The 23,032-nt window shown below is 42.7% G+C and overlaps 1 protein-coding gene across 1 annotated transcript; it reads left to right on the forward strand.

Annotated features, from left to right (window-relative positions):
- Nucleotides 1-2,017: 2,017 nt before the first annotated feature.
- Nucleotides 2,018-22,790, forward strand: C1QTNF4 (C1q and TNF related 4). The gene is made up of 2 exons (XM_058829408.1): nucleotides 2,018-2,140; nucleotides 21,259-22,790. The coding sequence occupies exon 2, from the start codon at nucleotides 21,264-21,266 to the stop codon at nucleotides 22,368-22,370; it is 1,107 nt and encodes a 368-aa protein (XP_058685391.1). The 5' UTR covers nucleotides 2,018-2,140; nucleotides 21,259-21,263; the 3' UTR covers nucleotides 22,371-22,790.
- Nucleotides 22,791-23,032: the final 242 nt, after the last annotated feature.

Below are 23,032 nucleotides of genomic sequence, written 5' to 3' on the forward strand. Positions count from 1 at the left end.
GTGGAAGCACAGCTCTCTTCTCAGTCCTCTGCCTTTCCTCAGCTGGGGCAGAGGAGGCATGTACTAGCATTGCCTCATGGAGAAAGAAAAACTGGAAGAGGCAGAACAAAGCACAGCTCATCTGGACTACACAGGACAATGCAAAACATACATCTATTTTATAATACTGTAGTGTGTTAGTACTCAATCACTTCAACCCCAGTGGCAACATAGATATTTAGAAGGATAGTTTATCATACTGTTGATAATTACTCATCACTGCTATCATTGCTAGATGATTAAAAGGAATACATTTGTCTAGTTTATGTCCAAGATGAGCATTCTCATATCCTGGGAGTCAGTGGTCCATTCATTCCTCCAGAAGCAGTGAACTGAATGTTGAGTAATCTGTCCTTTGAAATGTGTAAAGAAGCTGTTAAGAGAGCACAAAACATGTTTAGCCAGCAGTACCAGCTGGATGTGAGCCCATCCAGGATATGCTCTGCTCAGATGACAGCTGTTACCAGACCCGCATGAGGGTTAGTCTCTAACTCTCTCATGTCTCATTCTGCCTGTCATTGACGCCTTTGTTTCACTCTGTAGGAGGGAGAGAAAAAGATAAAACATAGGGACAATGCAGCACCTGGTGGGTACAGAGCTAGGGAGGATTTGCAGGGTGGCAGGTATTTGATAGGATATACACACCACATTAGACAAGATATTGAGTGGTAGGAAGTTCTTGTTATGCCATAAATTGCATCCTCGCACCAAACAGCAAATTACTTTCTGGTCATTCCATCTGTCAGTCCTCTTCCTCTTCCAAGAAAGCTTTTTGTTTTCTTTTATTTCCCACTCTCTGTCTATTGTAAGAATCAGCCTCGTGACTGGTAGATGTCTTATGTGAAAAATGATTAAAATGTGTCTGTTGCTGCAACAGGAGAAAGTCCTGGTGTCTGCCCCAGGAAGGTAAGTGGAGATGGAGAATGTATAGAAGCATGTCAACACAGGGCAACAAGGGCTGGACAATCCACAAGGGGAAACATTACTAGGTGCCCCATCTGTACTGTGAGTGAGTACACTGCCATTTCAATTCCTCCCATAGCAAGTGGGTGTTGGAGGGTAAAAGACCTTTACTGTTGCAGAGCCAGAATGTTTTTTCACATCCATATCTTTAAATCTTCTTTTTGGAAGTCAACATTAGATTTCAGAGGGTTAACAATAACCATGCTTTACAAAACCCCAAATTTGTTCTTCAACTCAGATCAGGAATGTGAAAAGCCTATTATTTTGCTGTCAGCAAAAATCAATGCCAGCCTTCAAAGGAACAAGTAGTAGCATTGTTGTTAGGTGATGATCTAAGGCAAGCCAAGCTTTCTAGAGAGAGATACAAGCTTTTGATAAACCAAATAACACAGGTAGTCTATAGACATGCTTTGGGACTCACAAATCTCCAGAGCAGAAGGTCAGACATGAACATGATCTTGGGTAGCCAAAAGCCTGTCGTTTCCCCCAGTCACATCTTTTGGTCTAGCTAAGGCTTTTCCCTCCCTCATCGGCCTGACGAGGTCGGCCGGTGCGGGAGCCCCGTCCTGGCTGGCTCAGCCCGGGACCGGAGGCGCTGCGCTGCCTCCCCGCGGCGGTCCGGCCGCAGCCACACCGCCGTCCTGTGCCCCGGGCGGGAGCGGCGCCTGCCTCAGCCGCCGCTCTGCTGAATGAAGGGCATCATCCCGCGCCGCCCGTCCCCACAACGCCCTCTCCTCCCGGGAAGGCGGCGGGGAGCCCGGCCCGGCTGGCTCACAGCGCCGCATCGCTCGGTCACCCCCGTCCGTGTGGCGCCCGCACGCCCCCCCGGTCCGCAGCGCCCGCGGGCGCCGGCGCCTCCCGGAGGCCGCCCGGGCTTGCGGCGGTGACGGGGGCTGCAAGCCCCTCGCCCCGCCGCCCCCTCCTCTTCCCCGCTCCCGCCCGCCCCCGGGCCCTCCTCCCGTCACTGATTCGGCGCCGGAGCCCCGGGTGCCCGAGCCCCCCTCCCAGCCCCGGCCCCCGCCGCCGCCGCGGCTCCCGAGCTGTCAGTGCGCAGGCAGCGCCGCGGCCCCGCTCCGCACCCGCCCCGCACCGCGCTCAGACGCCGCCGCCGCGGAGCCGCCGCCGCGGGGCGCAGCAGGTACCGTGCCGGGGGAGCCGCCGCCGCTGGGGCCGGGCTGCACCTGCAGGGCCGGGCATTGAGATGGGATCCCCCGCTCGGACGGGGGCGATGGGAGCGGGGCCGCGGGCGGGCCTGGCCCCGGCGGCTCCTGAGGGGAGGCCGCCGGTGCGGAGCGGAGGGACCGTCGGGGCTCTGGCCGAGGTCCTGGAGGAGGGGGGCTGCGCTCGGAGCACCCTGCGGTGTCCCGGCCCGTGGCACTCGGGGCGGCGGGCAGGGCGAGGGCGGCCGCCCGCCCGGGCTGCACTCCCTCCGTTCCCACGGAGCGGCTGGACAATAGCGGGAAATGCCGGAGTTACCCTCCCTCACACCTATCATTCCCAATATTAAATGGCTGTAGAGTTTATGTGGGAAAGGGTATAAAATTTTGGCCCCACTTTTCATGGAGACGAGGTAGGAAAACCTCCCTGAGACTCGCCATCGGGAAGAGCATCCTGGCAAATTCCCACAGGGACAGTTTCTCAGGTGGGAAATAGCATTAGTCTTGCATGGATCTTGGTTTCTTGGTGCAACAAAGTCCCGAGGGTTTTTCCAAGAGAAGCATGTGCAACTGATTCTGTAATGTACGATTTTCCGATAGATAATATGATTTTATCCTTTGTGTACTTGGCCATCCCACTGTCATCTCCTCAACCCACTCTGTAAAAGCTCCCAGAGAAGTAGGTCAGTATCTCCAGATGATGTTTCTATTAGACACTGGTGAGTTTCTGTGCTGCCGGCTGACTAGAAGACAGCATTGTGACCCTTCCGTTTATTCGCATGCTGAATGAGCTGAGCTTCAATTATTCATTCTGATGCTATTGCAACCTTCTGCAGTTTCTCTTCTCCGGGGACATGATGTGTAACAGGAGTTTGAAACACTTCACCAGTGAGGCTGCAATCCTACCTTGGCATATGGCAGCGGTTTGCTTGTCTAGCCATTTTTAAGGTTTAATTTGCAGCACTAGGAGGTATGTCAAGGAAGAATGAGGATTCCCAATGGAGCAGCATTACCCTGTGCATTCCTTCTGTTTCCCTCTAGAAAGCTGTAATTCAAAGTGCTGAATAGTTCGTGGGCTAGGGTCTACAAATGTGTTTTGTATTTTCCATCTGAAAGAAGCAATGCCTTCAAAGGGCATTTGGTTACCATAATGGAGAACCTATGGCTTAGATACAGAATTGGTTTAAATCTTATAATTTGTTGCTGTTAGAGACGTTTGCTATTTTGAAGGTGAAGAAACAGATGCAGAAATAAAATACGTTGGAACCAGAGATTTGGCGCCAAAACTCGGAACCCTGTTTGTTGTTATTTATGTTTTAGTTGTGTTATTTATATTTTACTTGTGTGATCATCTATCCATTGTGCTGTGCTCTCCATTCAAACACTGTGAACCATTCATATTTTCCAAGTACAGAAGGCTGGGAGGGCCCACAATGGCAGCAGCAATACTTGTGAAAAAGCAGGATAACTATCCTGTGACCTGTAGTCGTGTAGGGTATGATAGCTTTTCTAGTCTCCATTTTAATAAAAGGTGTATTTCAGAAGAGCAGCAAGGCTGCCTGTTCATCACCAGCTCTTAGAAAACTTACTCTTGTATAAAATAGTAACCTAGATGAACACAGGCACACAGGGAAAAATGATATGTCAAAGGTGTAAAGAGACAAGATAGCTTGAACCTTCTGTGCAGAGCACCCTGTAATACAAAGGCCGAAAGAAAAAGAGACCCGTGCTAGCAGAAAGTGGACAGGCACTGAGCCTCTGAATGATCCCTGTCATTGTGCCAGAATTTCACCTATTATGGCTAGTTATAGGCAGAAAGCATTGAAATTAACTGATACTGGTAGTGGCAGCAGATTTCCAAGGAGGTGAGTACCTCTGAGAATATAATATTTTCAGCTGGGAAATCTCCCCCTCCGAGAGATTCTTGGCTCTGCATTGACTTTTAGGCAGAAGAATAGAGAAAAAAAAATAGGGTTTAAAATTGCTATAGTCTTACAGATGCTGAAGGCCAGGGCTTTGTTATCAGCATCTGAGGTCAGATGTTAGGATTTGATGGTTTTTACTCCTGAACTCTTCCATACAGCCACCTTTTTAAATCACCAAAGTATGAAGCATGCCTTCTACTCCAAGGTGCACAGATAAGGAAAATGATGTTCCACTGAATTACAGTTTACTGACTAGTCTATAAGGGTGAGGTTCTTTGTACTGTCTTGGAAGACACATTAAGACTTGGCAATTTGATAGTTCATTTTACAATGTTTGAAGTACTGGCTCTGATTTTCACCCAGTAGAAATTGGAAGCCTCTTACTTCTCATTTGGCACTCAGAAATTTAGTATAGATCCCATTGGCCAACCAAACCAAGCAGACATAAAGTCAGGAGTTTGTTTTTCCTTTCAGATTTCTGTGCCTTTTGCTTTGACCTCTCCTAGATAAGGAAATTTGTGTGATGTTCAAATGAGGTAAGCCAGTACTACACAACTGCTGTGCTTCTGGTGCTCTGTGAATACCAAGTCTACCCCTGAGTCCCTATAAAGCTTCTTTCTAGTTGTGTGCTTCCTCCAGACAGGTTAGAGAACAAAGGAGGAATTCCTGCTGCATCTAATCAAAGGTCTGAGGTTTCCAGCAGAGGTAACACTGCCAGAATCAGATGATCACAGAGCAAGCAGTTAGTGACTACCCCAGGGGCTAATAATTGATTACTAGGGCCCCATTGGGAAAGAGGGAGGGTTTATAAAGCCCTATTTCTTCCTCTTTACCCTCCAGCTGGTTAATTCAAACCACACATGTTTTCTGCTGTGCCAGGGCCTCAGCCACAGTGCCAGGAAAACTGTCCATACTGGATTAAGGAATTTGGGGGCACTGTGGTAATGACTACTAGAATAAGAGTCAGGGCTAGATGAGAGAGTTAAGCCTCTGTTGTCAGGAGGAATACCAGATCATCTTTATTCCAATGTACACAAAGGCTTACTGTCTGCGATGTGCCTGCTTGTGACCGTCATGGCTGGTGTTTAAGCTCCGAGGAAAAGATCCTGCAGTCATTGGTCAAGAGCAGATGCAAAGGAACTGCTCAGCCCATTGAAATCAACCAGCTGCCTTGGTGCTGCCCTTGAAGCGTATGCTGCTACTGTAACTACAGTGAATGTAATAAATTAGGACATTTCTATCATATGCCTAAATCTATGAAGAGAAATGGTCACATCTTTCCCAATTATTTTTTCAGTATTCCAGCAGTTTCTAACAGAATTGGCTTCTGTTCAGTTTATATATTAAAGGCTATTTGTAGGATAAGAGTGAGGGATTTCATTCAGGTTTGGGGCTTTTTAATGTAAAAGTTGAGATTCTTGACTATGGTTGCACATTAATAAGAAATATTTGTTTTGGTGAGGCATGGAGCATAGCAAGTGAAGAAGGCTATAAACTGGGTAAACATGATTATCTGAACAGGCAGATCCTCCTTAAATAATACCAGAAGATTCAGAGCTCATTATCTGTATGCTTTTAGTATGTTCCAGTCCTTCAGAGAGGCTACAGGCTGCTTAACAGTGACACAGTAGCTGCATTGGAGTGTCCTGGATCTGCTTTTATTCAGTGTTTTCTTAGAAGACCTGGATGGTAATATAAGGAGTGGGTATATCACATTTTCCAGGGACATGAAACTGTGACACTTGAAATGTGCTGGAGGAAAATACTAGAATTCAAAATTTTTCCAATAAATTGGAAGACCGCCTAGGAAAAGAGCTGAATGAAATTCAGCAGGGATAAATACAAGGTATTACAATAAGGCAGAAATTACCAGCCAGATAAGCACAAGACAGAAGTAAATTACTAGGTTGCAACTCCACAGTAAAGAATCTGTTACGATAGATCACAAGCTGAACATGAGTCAATATCATGCTGTTGCAAATAAAGGCAAACATCTTGCTAGAATATGTGAAAGACATGGAAACCTGGAAGACATGAAGCAATGATTTTGCTCTGAAGCCAAAGCCTCAGCTTGGGGGCTGCACAAAGTTTTGGTTGTTGCACTTTGATACAGGTGCAATTCAATCAGAGGGAGTCCAGAGGAGGGCAGCAGGACTCATCAAAGGTCAGAAAAATGTGACCTGCAAGATGATTTGAAATAACTGTGATTTTCAGACCAGAAATTTGACAGGGGGATATAACAGTCTTCAGATAAAAATAAAGGAGGGAATGATCTTTTCTTTAGGCTCATGGTGGATGGAGCAGAAAGCAAGAAGCAGCAGAAAGGATGATTATTTTAAACTACAAGAATAATTTTCTAGGGCCTAGGATAATAAAAACAGTCAAATATTTGATATAGGGAGGTTCTGAAGATATTTTAAGAACAGGTTACACAACTGTAAATTTATCTGTGAATAATCAAATAAGGCTTGTGATCCTATAATGGGAAAGCACCTTGGACTGTTTAATGTCTTAAGTTCTCCACTGGACCATTCTTCTATCATTTTATTAGGGTGATCATTTCATGTGAATGAAATAGAAGAAGTCTGCTGGCCCTGTTCTGATGTTTGTCTGATATCCAGGGGTAGCACAGCACCAAGACCACAGACCAGCTCTTTCTGAAAAGAGCCTGAAAGAAGAGTAGGAGCTAACAAGAAAATAGTTAGAAGAGGTCTCTCCTTTTGGAAAAAAAGGGAACGAATGGGACATTCTGATTTCCTGGGAGCAGATGCTTGATTGAGTCTATGAATGCTGAAAACAGTGTTATGGAAGAAGAAAAATTAACCAAGATTAGCAGTTAGTAAAATTATCTGAACTGAAAATATAAACTCTTCTAGTATTTTATTCAGAATGAAAGGCTGTAGTCCAAAAATGGGTTTTAGAGGTAAAATGAAATAAAATAATGGAATTCAGAGTAGGAATAAAATAAATCATAATCCTATGATTTATATTTTTAGGCATTTATCCAGGGAGAGAAAATCTAGGTCCTGTAGTATTCATGGTTTAACATATATTGTTTAATATAAATGGAACAGACAGTCCCCTGTGCATGGTGAAAAATCCTGGATCTCTGTGAGGAGACAGGTAGGAAGAAAGAAAAGAGAGCAACAATCAACACTTGCAGATGCTGAAGTGGTGGGCTGCACATACGATCCTGAAAAGAACACAGTCTGAGTCCAGCCAAATAATTTTTTAATCCTCTAAAGGGACAGGGATTTTTTCTTTCTCCTCAGGCTTTAGACCTTTTCACTCAGACAAAAAGAAAAGCTGTTAGAGAAGTTAAAGATATACTGGGAGGAGTGGAAGTGTTTTTATACCAAGCAGGCAGTAGGGATTTTTTTCTGTGAAAAGAGGTACTCTTTAGGACTGAAGGGCTGCAAAGCAACTGCTGCAAAGAGTCTGAGTTGAACAAGACAAGGAGAAAATGAAGAGTTAGGCTGTTCTTTTTAGTAACCTCTTTTCATGGAGCTGTTGCTCAGTGAACATATTAGCATAATAATATCTTGTAATTTAAACACTCTTACACTGGAATTATCCATAAAATGATGGAAATCCTCATATTTTATTTACTCTGGGACACATGAGCACAAGCTGTGACACTGTATAAGCAGTGATGGACTTTTCCCCTCCCCCCAAATTCCATTACTGCTAGAACACCTTGGGAAAAATAATTATATGCTTAGAAAGACAGTCACTTGATGCCCCAGATATTTCAAAGTGAATTCATATCCCTTCCACCCAAGGACTGAGCAGTGCTTGACATCAGCTTGTACCACTTTGCCTGAGTTTATTTCATCATTCCCCTTCCCATCCTTGCTTTTACTGTCTTTACTTCTCAGATGAGCGTATAAAAATTTGAGAGACACAAAGGGTATCCAAAAGAAGGCTTACTGTGATCCAGTGCTAAAGGAAATCTAGCTTTGGAACAAGGTGGTTTTGGAAGGAGATAAATATAGCTAATGTAAAGAAAATCCTATTTTTACTATTAGGAGGAGACAACAAGGTGAGGGGGTTATTCTCCAAGAAACTTGTGAGGAAATCTGAGACAGGCTGTGCAGAAAAACACTAAACATGCTGGAGGGGGTTCTGCAGATGGTAAATGTTTCTCCTGGTGGAAAATGTGGCTAATTGTCATGAAAAGGAGAAGTGTTAGACAGAAATAGCTACAAGGTAGGGGACTGAAAGAATTTGAATAGAGGAAGCACTGTCTTGAAATATGAACTGAATATGAATGTTTGGGTTTAGGGTGCATGACTGGAATTTCTCAATGTGGCTGTGAGGAAATTGCGTAGGCTGTTGCAAATGGCCCTTCTTTCAGTATGAGCTGCGTATTTAATGCAAAGTAATGATATCCAAGCCTGCTTTAAATGAAGCATCTGCATAGCAGGGTTCAGAGCAGCCAAATCCTTCATGTTCTTGATATTATATCCAACTAAAGTTTGAAAATCAGGTAAAACCTGCCAGTGCATTGCTGCAGTTGTTATTTCAGTATTTTAACAAAATTCTTTTCCTATAAGCAAAATCAGAGGCATCAGCTACAAGCTGTCAAAGGCAATTTTGCCTGGGAGGAAACTGGCTGGTCACGGAGATGAGCCGGGAATCTGTGAGCACTTGACAGGCACTGAGAGCTTCCTCACTGTGAATGAGGAACTGATGAGTGAACAGCAGTGTCCAGCAGCGCTTTTTGATGGCAATGCCAAAGCCTTTTACCAGCAGCTCCCCAGTGCAGATGGAGCTTTACAGAAATAGTCACACAAGCGTTTCGGCTGCCATTATGAGGGGACTGACATTTTTTAAATACTGGAAGCAATATAAAGCTAGAAAGCAGATACTGGAAAAACCTTGTAAAGGTATGTGTGTACTGAGGGCATTGTTCAGGAATGCTTCTCTCTATCCCTCCATCCAGGGCCACAGATTCTGCCTTGTAGGCGGCAGCACTTCTGTGTCAGATTGTCACAGAAAAACCCAGGTTCAAAAACGTGTGAAGTGAAAACTTGACTTATACAGGGTGTTGGGGAGGAACTTCACAGTTCCCTGTTGAAAAATATGACAAGCTGATTAAATCAATGGACCAAAATATACTCGATGTTTTAAAAGTGGAAGCAGAAACTGTGGTTTTCCTAAAGATACCAAATATCAATTCACAGCCTTGGGTTGTCTCATTTACAACAGCTATAGCCTTCTGAGAGATAACCGCTTTTTAACCAATTTGAAAGAGCTCAAGTTCCAGCTGTCTATAGATCTTCCTCAGAGAGGCCTGGTCACAAGGGATTTGGCAGGTAAGACCACTAAAAACGGGGAACTACACATTTCTGGTTGTGAAGTGTCAGTATTAATAAGCATGACAATTGCTAACCCTGCTGATTTACTTTGCTGCTTTTAATTGTGTATCTGTAAATGTAAAAGAAAGAGTGCTAGTGGGCCAAGTATTGGATAAACCTGATTCATTGTTAAAATAAAGGTCACTGTATGTATTGAAGAATTTCAATGCTCATCAAGAACTTCTGTTCCATACCAGGGGAAGTCTCTATCTCAAGGTATCTCAACTGTCTGGTGACAAAACTGACGGTAGTCCCACACAGGGATTATTCTTTTGATGATTGCTTCTTGATCTCTCTACCAATTCAGTGGGTACAAAAGCAACAGGATTATCATGGATAATAGGAAGAAATTCTTTCCTGTGAGAGTGATGAAGCACTGGAACAGGTTGCCCAGAGAGGTTGTGAATGTCCATCCTTGGAAGTGTTCAAGGCCGGGTTGGATGGGACTCTGAGCAACCTGGTCTAATGGAAGGTGTCCCTACCCATAGCAGGGGGTTGGAACTAGGTGATCTTTAAGGTCTCTTCCAACCCAAATCATTCCATGATTCTATGATCCAGCTGGACAGTTGGAGAACAGGACCAGAAAAAAGACTCATTAGCATACACGGACTCTGACACCCCTTTTTTCCCCACAGAGAGTTTTCATTCTCGAATAATACTGAGGTCTGCTGAGTGCATGATGCTTGTTCTCTGGCTCCAGGTCTGTGTCCTGACCCAACAGGAGGAGGGGCAGAAATGAAAGTGTCAGAGCAGAGATGAAAGATACCTGGATCTTAATGCCTTTTATCACCTTCCTCGCTAAACTAGAGCTCAGTGAATTTCCAAATTGAGATGTTGCCGCATGTTGACAGTGTAGAGCAGCACTGCAGTGCAATTCAGTGTTCTCTGAGTTTCTTTACAGTAATAGAATAGCAAGGCACGAAAAGAAATGAATGTGGGTTTTTGGCTGAGTGTGATGGCAGATGTTAAAAGACAGCATGTTTTCCTGACTTACCTGTCAAGACATGCTAAAAAACTCACAAGGAAAGCAGCATTCCTGTAGGAGAATAGCCCAGTACATGGAGAGTTTTTTCAGATAGATTTGCAAAGCCTGCTGTCAGAAAACAGTAGTCAGTAGCATGTGACATTTTCTCAAAGTATATTCTATTGTAGCCTTTGATGGATAAAATGACCAAATCAATGTTTCCATTGGTAAAACATAGCATAGCATAGAAGCTGGTTTATCAAACAAAGTAAAACTAATCTCATCCTTTCTGAAAGTTTTCTGTTAACTGAAAGTAGTCAGGATGGAGACCAGATTTACCTAACTTGTGAAAATTTTTGGGTTGCTAAATCAGCTCATAGCAGACAGCAAGTTCAGACATAATGATGAAACCAAAATGGTTTTTGTTGTCATGACATGTAATCCCAGCTGGCACTTAGCTGTCCATTAGTTCTCATAGGGGACCGCAGCTGGACTCCACAGGTTTATCCTAACTTGAGATTTGATTATTAACCAGCAAGAACCAGCATATTCCCTCTAGCTTCTACTCAGGTGGGTGATGTGGCAGGTCTTAGAGAAATGACTGGAGGGTAACATTCCAGTGAGTGGGGGAAGGGTTTGAAAACAACTTCTGCAGGTGCAGAGTTACAGGAAAAAATTACTATTATTTGCCCACTGAAGTGAGAAGGAGAGAGAAGGTGTGGCTATGCAGCTATAAAAGAAAGCAGAAAAGAAAAATCTAGAACTTGTTCTTTGTGTGATTAGGACCTTACGTTGCAGTTAAATTAAAATGGTATATTGGCTGATACAAAGTGCAGGAGGAAGGAAACAGAAGGAAAATTGAGGACATAAAACCATTACGGAAAGGACAATGAACAAGCTTTGAGAGCACACCACAGGTTCCAGTATCTCTTGTAATATCATCACAATTTCCAGGACAACAGTCTTGAACAGGAAGGTGTAACACAAAAGTTGCAATTCCTGTAACGTATAGACAGTCAAAATTGCTTTCCTATTTGCAACATCTTTGTGGAGCTTAGGTTCCACAGGTTCCTATTAGTTCCTGGAAAAATAAACCTACTATTAACAGTTGTTTTCATTCTTAGTGAGGAAAGGAGAGAAGAACATTAAAGAATCACTGCAAAATTTTGCTCAATTGATGGTGCCATAGCATGCTGCTGGATGACTGGGAATATGAATGAAAATGGAAGGCAACAGGGAACAGGAATGAAAGCCTGTACAGCCTGTGTTTAACTTGAATATTTACTCTCATCTTGATGACCTTTATTTTAATGTCTTTAAGTGTTTGTTAGAACTAAGGATTTAAAGAAAATTGACAAATACAGCATCAACTCTGAGAATAGCCCAGGAACCTCCTCTTTTGGTGAGTATGATTGGAGGATGAAAACATTAATTCAGCTGCAGTGAATCAAACTCTTGCTTAGGTCCAGAGAGGAAAGTGTGGTTCAAAGAAAAGTCAAATATCTGCCTATACTGTAGGTATATTTACCTATAGTAAACACGTAACAATGGTCTCTGAACTGTTGCTGGACTTTCGTTTGTCAGCAGAGGAAGTGGAGATTTTCCTGAAAGCTAAACTTTACTTCACTGGAAGGAAGTAGTGTAGAAAAACTGCTAGAAAAAGCTAGGATGTGTAACAATACAACAGAAAGAATAAAGGGGTTAATATTCGAGTTGATTCCAGAATACTGATTCCAGTGTCATTTTGCCTACCTAGTGTTTCCACTTTGTCACTCACAGCTCAGTTTACCCAACTGAGTTTAAAGCAGAGATTTTTTATTTTATTTTATTTTAAATGTCCCTAAGGATTTGAACTATCCTGCCACTTCAGGAAAGCCTTAATAAGCTTGTGATCAGTGGGGCTGTCCAAACAGTTTTTCTTTGTGTATGAACCCTTTAAAGCCCCTATGCTTCATACATTATTGGGAAAAATTATTTATCTTTTTCTTGTACAAACTCTTACTAAAAGAGAAAAATTACAGCAGTAGTCTGGGATGCTGAACCCATCTGCATTTTCCTTAGGTTCAAATTTTTTGTCTCCAGCCTAGTTAAGTCTTTTGTAAACATTTCTTCCTCATTGCCTCTTAAGAGTCTCTCATTTGTATAGTCATTGCCTTCCTCTTCACCTTCTCCTTTAGCACTGATGTGGTACTACCTGGATCCTGCTTGTTCATTCCAGTTTTGTGAGATGATGAAATAAAACCATTTTATTTCATGGAATCATAGGCTCATGTAATGGTTTGGGTTGGAAGGACCCTTAGAGATCATTTATTTCCAACCCCTGCCCCCTTCATGGGCAGGGACACATTCCAGTAGACCAGGTTGCTCCAAGCACTATGCAACCTGGCCTTGAACACTTCCAGGGATGAGGCATCCACTACTCTCTGGGCAGCCTGTTCCAGTGCTTCACCATCCTCACAGGAAAGATCTTTTTCTAAATATGTAATCTAAACCTACCCTCTTTCAGCTTAAAGCCATTCTCCCATATCCTATCACTACACACCCTTGTGACAAGTCCATCTTCTGCTTTCTCATAGCCCTTTAGGTACTGGAAGGCTGCAATAAGGTCACCCTGAGGCTTTCTCTTCTCTAAACTGAACAAATCCAACTCTCTCAGCCAATCTTCATTGAAGAGGTGCTCCAGCCCTCTGGTTATCTTTGTATCCCTCCTCTGGACTCACGCAAACAACTTTAACATCCACATCCATGATATTAAGTATCTTAAGCCAGGTGAGAAGTTTAAAATAAAAACCCTGTAAATAAGTCTTGTTCATTTTTAAAGAATAATTTCACATTTGGAATAGCCTGAATTGCACTGCTTGTACTCAGCATTCTTCCTCATAAAGTGTTTGTCACCCCAGTAGGTCTGTTGCTGGTACAGTCTCTCTGGCTTCAGATGATTTTATCTTCACAGGCAAAAAAGACCCCAGGACTTTTGCGGGAAAGTCCTCCTGCTTACGTGGCTTCTAGCCCAGCCACCTGGAACAAGGAAATTGGCCTCTACTCCATCCTCTGAGTTCTCTGAGTCCTCTCTCTCTAGAGCTTGATTGCAGTGTGCAGTCTGCCTTTGGGGCCTTCCCCTCTCACTCTTAACTGAGATCGTTATGGTATTCGCTGCCAAAGTGTCAGATACTTTCTTTTGCCTATCAAAATACCTTCTGGTATTCCAGGCCAGACTCTTTGTTAGTCCTTTATGCCAGTGTGGTCTGCCTGGTGCAGCAATATGATTCCTGCTTGGAGAGATGAAATGCTCCAATAAAGCCTAATTCCACAGTCTCAGCATCTCTTGTGCACAGCAGGAAAAAGAAATGCACAAATAAAACAGGTTAAAAAAGAAAACTATGGCTGGGGTGAAAGAAGAGATGGTTTAACTTTGGCATTACTATAACAGTAATGGGATCCATGTGAAAATTCCAACTGTTGAAATGGTCTCACTGTTTTATGTCTAAAGGTAGCAGTGTTAAGTAAACACTGCACAGCAACAGACTTTTGGTTTTCTCAATATGTGGTTTCTTCTGGCCTCTGCTTTCACAGAAGCTGTTTGTCACTGAACTCCTTCCCATCAGTGGCTACTTTTTTCACTTGTTTATTGCTAGTGTAATTTCCATGATTACTTATCAACAGTTGGTTTATCTGCATGTGAAAAATGTCTTTACAGTATTCAACATGCTTTGTGAACTACAGTTTAAACTCAAATGTTCTAGCAATGTTTTCCATTCTTCTGCTTCTGGCCAGTGTTAGAGTATGTTTCTTTACTTTGAAGTTTTAGTCCTGTTTTCTTGAGAAGTGTGTACATGGTGGACAGTTGGATTTGTCTAATGTGTTCATTTGGAAAAAGATGTAAAAGAATTATTACATCTTAAAACATTAGTTCTCTGGAATAACTCCTTTCTCCCACCTAGGATTTATTCAGCAATCCTCTCTACTAAAACACTATTTTGACTAAATTAATATATTTTAAAATATAATGGTAGCCAAAAAGGCAGATGTAGTGTGTCACCCTGGCACTTCAAATGCGTGTGACAAATTTTCTTAAATTATGTTAAAGACAAAAATCAATCTTAATGTCAGAACTATCATGTTTACATTTTGGTTGGTGAATTTACATAATTTCATATAACATCATTTTAATTTTAACAGAGTTGTTAGGTCTTTGGTTGAAATATCAGGTTTAATCATATTCTGAAAGGCAGGGTAACAATAGTGGCTTCTGCCAAAAAAGTCTCTCCATTTCCTTTTCCTAATTATGGCTGGAGTTGAGGCACTTGAAAATAATTTTTGCCTTTCCACAGATCTTTGAGTACACAGAAGCCGGTTTATTATGCTAAAGTCTCCCGTGACTCAGGGAAACATTCAAAAGTAAGCACTTTCTATATTAATGCGATACATATCTGTCATTCAAGGCATGACATAGAGTTTCCAAAAGGCATCCTGAATGCTTCAGACAATGTTTTACCTCCCAGGATTGTGCCAGAGTTTAAAAAAAACCAAACGCATTCATCAAAAGCAGAGAAAGGCCAGAGCCATAAGTGAATCACTGATTTTGTTACTCATGTACTCTTATACAGATTTTGCTTTTGAGGATGTGCTACAAATAATTTCTTTCTGAAGCTGGAAGAACGGATGCATTTGCATCATTATCTGATGCTCCTAATCTGTATTGGATGAGTGGAACAGGCAGTATGTGGTATCTTGGGAAAAGAAATCTTGCTAACTATAGTCCAAGAAGGATGTTCATTACACAGGCTTTCACTGATTCAAATAATTGAAACATTTGCAGCTGTCCTTAAATATTAGGGTGAGAGCTTGGGAGAACAGGGCTTTGCTCTTGCAGCTTTCAGGATTTAAAAAACCTTTTAGTAACAGCTGATCCTACTGTACTACTTCAATTTTGTTTCATATCTCATTCTTCAGCAATATTCCTGGCAAAACTCCCACTGAAATTAAAGGACTCTTGCATAAGGTAGGACTAGGGAATCTGGATAATTAATATTTTGGAATAAAAAGAAAACCCTTGTGGGTTTCACAAGTAGGTCTGTCCTGCAAGTGTAAAAATGGGGTGACCTTTCTATTGTTGAATGTCCTTTTGTAAATCCATGTGTCTCAATAGAAGAGTAAAACTAATTGTCATTTCACTGGTGGATTGATTCTGTTCCAGGACAGAAAAATCACCTCCAGCAAACTCAAAGCTATTAAAATTTCCTGGGTCATGCAAATGGTGAATTCTGACTTTCTTTTCAAGAAAGTTTTGCAGCTCTTGTTCTACTATGAGTCATTACCACTTTAGCCCCTTCTTTTCAGGTCACTAATTTAATGCCAGTGTCTTTGAGAATTGTTTCACTGCATCACGTGTTTTGTGCCTCCTATTCCAAAATTAGTTTCTTGACTTCCCTGTGGGCTGCTGTCCCTGCTGGTACTGCCTAAAGTAAAAGCAGTAGCCTACCTAGTTTATCCCTTGGGTCTGCTTAGCTTTATTCCATGCTTCTGTGGTGTTGGGACAATAAGGAATGGCAGGGTAGGGGAAAAAGGGCCCTGATTTGTGTATAAATGTAATGAGAATAACACAGCTGCCACATGCTGAAGACCCACTTTCCATCTCTAGCTTGGGTCTTTCACCTCACTCTTCAGTTTTAAAACTTGGATCATAGCATGAACTCAAGGCTGATGCCACAGTGTCCATGGCCAGCTTTACATCCCCAGTGCTCTCTTCTCTGCCAAAAAAAAACTATACCAGTAAAAGAGACTTGGGCACCAGAAACAATTTTTGGAGGAGGAACAAGGCATTTTGGCAGCTTTATCCTTCAGAATTACTATGACAATACTCAAGTCCAAAAACTGTCACAAGTTTCCTCTGTTTATGGCACCCCTTTAGCTGGATGTGTCTTCCTAATGATTGGTAAATTATTCTTAGACTGGTTTAGTGTGAGAGGCAGTTATTAGATACTTTTTAAATTATTTTTGAAAGAACCTAAATAGTGCTGAAAGTGGTGAGTGGGAGCTGTCAAGGAAACAGCTTGCTAATGGAAGCGCAGTATAATTAACTGCCTCATTTAAATTACTTGCTTTTGGAAAGAACTGATAAATAAGGGACAGCAGCAGCAGAGGGTCTTTGCAACTGTACTGAGTGATCCAACGTTTAATAAGTGACCTTATTACAGAGAAATTAGCTTTCAAACAGAAGCAAGCATAGCAGTAATTTGAGGGATCATAAGGTCAGATCTACTACAGACTTTATTAAGCTTTGTCTGCTTTGTCTTTCTGTGCTTTTTGGCCAGCAGTGATGTGCTTTCAGTATCCCCCCCTGACTCCTGGATATGCTGAACAAGATCTAGAGCACAGGCAGCATTTCAGAGAAGCAGGCTTGTTGCTAAAATTGCAAATGCCAAATCCTTTCCTGTCATTTGTTGTCTCAAGAGCATGCAGCCATGTCACAGTCATCCTGGTTCTCCATGCAGCCACACCATGGTGATCACTGGAATAACAATGAATGAGTATGAATCAGGAACATCTAACAGCCCTTATAAATTTGCCTTTAGGGCTTGGTTTTCTAAGCTGGAAACTGGAATGAACCTGCCACACTAGATGTAGCACCCTACAAAAATAATACCGCTGAACCAGAAGCTGAGCGCACAAGTGTGACAGTTTGGGATTTAGTTCTTGGTGGGATATTAGGGTCTATTAGTATTGTTTAAATGGCAACAGTAGCCAAATGCTGTACAGACATGGGAAGAGAGAATGTCAGTGCCCTGAGAAACACATAAACTACAAAGTAAGGAAAAATAAAGACATCATGGAAGCAGATTTGTGGATCCTTAACTGTGGATTAATAGTTTCATTTGAAAATGCTTCAATTTGCTGGATGGAAAATAATCTTTCTGTTAGACCTGCCATTAGCTGGTTAACTCCATGTAAATGCCATGACTAGGCTGTATAGGGACTGAATTTTAACTTTGAGAAGGCAGTAGCTATGGGATTCAGTTGCAGAGTCAGGAGTCATGACTTAGGAAGTCTCTAGTCCAAGTTCCTGCTGGAAGCAGAGCCAACACTGTGTGCAGACCAGGTTGGTCACAGCTTAATCCGGTCTTGTTTGTAACCTTCCAAGGATGGAGATCTCATAATCTCTTTGAGCAAGCTGTTACATTCTTAGTAGCCTCATCAGGGACTTATTTTGCTTATATCTAGTCTGAGTCTTCCCCTTTGGATTTTACGACCACTGTCTGTTATTCTTCCACCATGCTCCTCAGTGCAGTATCTCGCACTGTCAGGAACCACTAAAGGCACTGGAAGGCAGCTACAAGATCCCCCCAAAGTTTTCTCTTTTCCACACTAAACAAGCCCAGTTCAATAAGCCTCTTCTAGTCAGGCAGGTGCTTCAGACCTCAGCCATCTTGGCTGCCCTCTTCTGGAGTCACTCAGGTGCCAACTAAAGAGGAATAATCACAAACTGAGGTTCCTGGCTGTGTTCTGTTCTGCACCCCAGAGTGCTGTAAGCCTTCAGTACCTGCAGGGCACAGTGCTATCTCAGGTACAAAGTACTGTTCTGGACTCCTAGATCCTTTTCAGACCCTTTTCAGACAGACTCCCAACCAGTCAGTCACCAGTCTGTACCAACACATGGGTTAGTCCATCCAGGTGCAGTATTTTGCATTTATTGTCACTGAATTTCTTTTCAGTCCATTCCACCAGTCTGTCTGGGTTCCTCTGAATAGCAGCTGTGCCTCCAAGTATATTGGTCAACCATCTGTTTCGGTGTCACCTGCAGTCTTGGTCAGTGGGCATTCTTTCTGCTTCTGAGGACACTGATAAATAATATTGAAGATGACATCTGAAATTGAACATTAAACACTAGTTCTCAAGCCTGATATTCCAGTCAGATTTTCACTTTTCTAGTAGCCCACTTACCTAACATCACAATTTGGATAGAGAAATGCTCTGGGAGACTGAAACAAAAGCCTTGCTAAAATGCAGGTGACATCCACTGATCTCTTCCCACAAGAAGGCAATCTATGCTCAATTAAATAATGTGGGCTAAATTACATGTCCTTTGACTAGAAATATGTTCCAAGAAGAACATTCCATGATTTTCCCAGGGACTAAAGTGAGGGCTAACTGGTCAACTACCCTGTAGTTTCCCAGGTTGTGTCACTTGTCCTTTCTGAAGATGAGTGCCACATTTGTCTATCCCCAGTCACCAGGGACCTCCTCTGATGTCCATCACCTTTCAAAGATGATAGAGGGTGGCCTCAAAATGACATCAGTCAGCTCTCTCAGCAACCTTCAGTGCAGCACGTGGGGGCCTGGAGGAGCAGGCTAGATCAGGAGAAACATTCTGAAATTGGGGGCATGGAGAAAAATACTGACATGTCACAGGCAGAATGGGAGCTTCAAATTTAGAGAAGCCCTCCCTTCACAAACAGAAGCCACAAGGTACAGAAAAGACTCCCTTACTTTCTAAATTCTTTCTGAGAAAAGAGCTGAGGTACAGATGGATACAATATTAGTCCCGGACTCAGTCAATGGTTTACATCTAATGGTTTATATCTAATTACACAGGTGTAATTGAGCTTTTATACAACTTCGTCCTGCAGAATTAAGGATAGCAAACCAGATATATTTATATAAATAAAATTAATAATTTATTTCAATTTATTGAAATAATAATTAGGGGGAAAAAGCTTAATCAGAATTATTTACTACACAGTATGGATCTCTATTACTACTGATTTAGTGCACTGTTTTTGAAGCAATTATATTAAAGCAATTATATTCAAGGTAGCAGAATAATTGTTAAGCAGAGATTGATGTTACTTTCCCACACCAACAACTGTTGAAAATGTCTTTCATTCAGCCTCAAGGAATAACCTTGAGGAGTGTCCTCACTGAAGGGAAGGATCTTCACACACCTTAGGGAGGTATGATAGAAATCTTTCCTGTGCAAAAGTGACACTGGCCTTTTATAGCATAGAGTGATTGACTTTAATATGCTTTCAAAATAGGCATTTTTTAGATGATGGCGTTCTCAGGGTTACTCAGGAAAATATGCTTTCTGCTAAAAAATATGTTGGCAGCTTTTTTAGTTTCTTCTCTTCAGCACTTCTGACCGTCACTTCCAAATCAGGACCTGCACATCCTTGCTGCTCCCAGCCTCAGTCAGGGAGTCTCAGTCTTGCGTGTCCTTGTGGTGGAGGTAAGAGTTTGGTCAAGCTGCTCTCAGCATTCTTCAGCACTAAGAGCAGCAGTGTTATCCTTGCTCAGTATTATCACTGATCAGCAGCCTGTCCTTGCTCCACTGAACAGCAAACTCCCCTTGCTCAGCCCGTCACTGCCAAACTTACAAGCCTGCTTAGGCTGAGAGCCCTGCTGCAGATGTCTGTGGGAGAAGTGATCTACGCTAATGTTGGGTCATGGATGGATATTTCTTTTAGTCTTTGCTAGTGTGCCATTTTTATGTAATTGAGAATCTAATTTATTCTTGGGTTCTTATGTATTAAAGCTGCACCTCAGATTTCAGTTTTATTCTCAAATGTGAAAGAGCAGGAATCAAACTGAATTCCTGTTGGTGAGTGATTCCAGGTATCACATCTTGCCAAAGCAGGATCTCTTTGCCACTTCACAGTCTACGTGCATTCTGTCTGCTTTACTTCTATTACTGGGCCATCTCAGATGATTCAAATATTTACCCCTTTATCCTTTTTAATGCAGGATTTGTCTTCAACCCTCCCCCTTCAATGAGTTGCATGTTTTGCTTCTGTTCTGCTGGTCTGTGAATTCATTGTTTGCAGGCTGGCAAGGCACCAGTTTTGGGGTGACAGATGGAGCAGACTGCAAACCAGGCAGTTGCCTCCTAGCCTGAATGATATTTTAATAAGCACAGAGAGGTGACAGAAAGAGAAGCTCCCCACTGGAATGACTGGCAGTTTTGTTTCCAGCCTGAAAGCACTAATAGATAATTTTTGGCCTCAGTCCCAAAAAAAAATTCACTGAAAATAGAAGCAGAAAATCCTATTAGTGCCTAACTTTTACAGGGGTCAAAGAAGTTTTTATGTCTGGTCTGTTTTCCAGTTAGGGAGTTGTTTCCCCATTTTTGCTATGTCAGTTCTCTCTCAGGAACTGTACACATTAGGAGACTTTTCTTTTACTTACCATTTTGTTTTCCTTGTTTTTTTATTATTTCAGTAATTTTCTCCATTGTCTTCCTTCTCTAAACGTTCCTTCTTCATATTTCTTTATACTTTTCACAGATTCATGTTGGAATAATGGGATCTAACAACTTACTTGGCTTCCAGCTTCCACATCTTGTGAAACAGCTACTGCACTGCGAGGCAATGGCATCTGCATGGGAATCTCTAGAGCATATGTCCTCTTCTCCCTGCCCTTCAGCTGTGTCTCAGTTGTGCAATACAGGGTTTGTGCAGGGCTTTGTTTCACCCTTGGTCTTACGAATTAAAAAAGGCACAATAAAAGGGAGCTCTGGCAAAGCCCCAGCAAGCTCTGAGATCCCTCTGCAGAGTGAGCAACATGGTGTTTTGCAGACAAGCTGTAGGATAGCCAGGCTTTCAAAGAAGGTTCTCTTTCTTTCCATGAGTACATGTTAAAAAAGTCCAGCTCTCACTAGGAAAACATAAAAGTGGTGCTGGGATCTGAACTACGGTGTGGTCCCATATACTGCTCAAAGAACACACTGGAAATTTCTCAATATTTGGACATGGATCTTCATGTTTATTTAGCAATATTCAGGTCTGGATTTCAACTGATGTGTGAGCTGTAAATTAATGCTATTCTTGCTAAAATATGCTTCTTTTTTCTTCCAGATACAATGATGACACTGAACATTCAGATCATCTTTGGCCTCCTTTGCTGCATGAATTTTCTTCCTACAGATGGCTTCCCAGCAGACACCAGTGCTGAATTTCGCTCTGCTTTCTCTGTGGCCAGAACCAGCAGCATGGAAGGGAGCTCTGAGATGGTGATTACCTTTGACAAAGTGTATGTGAATATCGGCAATGATTTTGACCCCAAGACTGGCTTGTTCCGCTGCCGGATCCCGGGAGCCTACTACTTCTCCTTCACCGTTGGGAAATACCCAAAGAAAAACTTGTCTGTCATGCTGATGAGAAACAAGAATGAGGTGCAGGTAATTGTGTATGATGAACATCACCGCAAGGAACGGAAGGTGGCCAGCCAGAGTGCCATGCTGCAGCTTGACTACGGGGACACAGTTTGGCTGCGTTTACATGGAGATCCCAAGTACGCTCTTTACAGCAATGTGGGCCCCTATACAACTTTCAATGGCTACCTGATCTATCCAGACACTTCTGCCTTCTTCCAGAACGCTCTTAGCTCTCAAGAGCTCGGGCCACACAGCCCTCACACAGTTCAGCAACTTCCCAGAGAGCAGAACGAAGCTTCACAGCGACACGTGTTGTCCGACCAACCAAACAGGGTACAAGACCCTCGCTCTGCGTTTTCTGTTGCCCGCTCGCAAAGTCTCCTGGGGACAGATGAGAAGCAAACCCAGCACGAGCCAATCACATTTGATACGGAGTTTGTGAATATTGGAAAAGATTTCAATTCCTCCACTGGCATCTTCACATGCCGTATACCTGGTGCATACTATTTCTCCTTCACCATTGGCAAAATGCCCTTTAAGACTATGTCAGTGAAACTGATGAAGAACCACAATGAGGTGCAGGCCATGATCTACGATGACAACCACTCCAAGAGGCGGGAGATGCAGAGCCAGAGCATCATGCTGCCTCTGCAGTACGGGGACACCGTTTGGCTCTACAGCCATCAGCATGATGGCTATGGTGCCTACAGCAACCATGGCAAGTACATCACCTTCACAGGCTTCCTCATCTATTCAGAGGCTCAGCCAAAGTGGCTTCCAGGTGCCAGCTCACCTCAAGGGTCAAGCAATTAAATGCAGATGTGAAAGGATCATAAGAAGAGCTAAGGTGCCATGAACTTGGGTATAGCTTCTCTGAATATCATCCTCTACTTTAAGCATGCTGTCATGTGTCCAGTGCTTTCCTTATGCTGCACGCTTGTGCTCTGTCTGCAGGGCCACTGCTGTGTGTGCCATTCATCCGTAGAGAGGCCTTTCAGGCTGTAGCTGTGTGTCCCGTGTTGGTGTTTGATTTAACATAAAGCATGAGGTAGTTTTGGGGCAGGGTTGGGGTGGTGTAGTGAGATGCTGAGGATCAGAGAACTACTGCTGTCATGTTACTTCAGATCTCCAGCATCCAGACAGCAAAGGGTGTGGTGACTTTCCTTGTTTATCCAGGGAGGGAATAAATGTAATGAAAATGAATGTAATAAAAATTTTAAAAATGTGAATGTTCTCAGTTTGGAATTTATGCCATTTTGTGAGTTGTCACTGGCTGAGGTACCAGCTCATGTGAGAGAGAAGCATGGCAATTGTGTGAGCTGAGGTTGTGTTACTGAGCCAGTCTGTCTGTGTACATGCTTTTTAATCATTTGTGTGTGTGAAGGGCTGGTACCTCCTAAAATTTTATTGCAAGTTTCACAGTGGTTTGTGCTTTTCTTTATCTGATGTAGATGAAGTCAAGAAGCTTTGGTTGA

Source organism: Poecile atricapillus, chromosome 1 (genome assembly GCF_030490865.1).
Source record: "Poecile atricapillus isolate bPoeAtr1 chromosome 1, bPoeAtr1.hap1, whole genome shotgun sequence".
Lineage (NCBI taxonomy): Eukaryota > Metazoa > Chordata > Aves > Passeriformes > Paridae > Poecile > Poecile atricapillus.

What these genes read in the sequence shown, in the direction of transcription:
- C1QTNF4 (XM_058829408.1), top strand. Translation starts at nt 21,264, where the DNA reads ATGATGACACTGAACATTCAGATCATCTTTGGCCTCCTTTGCTGCATG.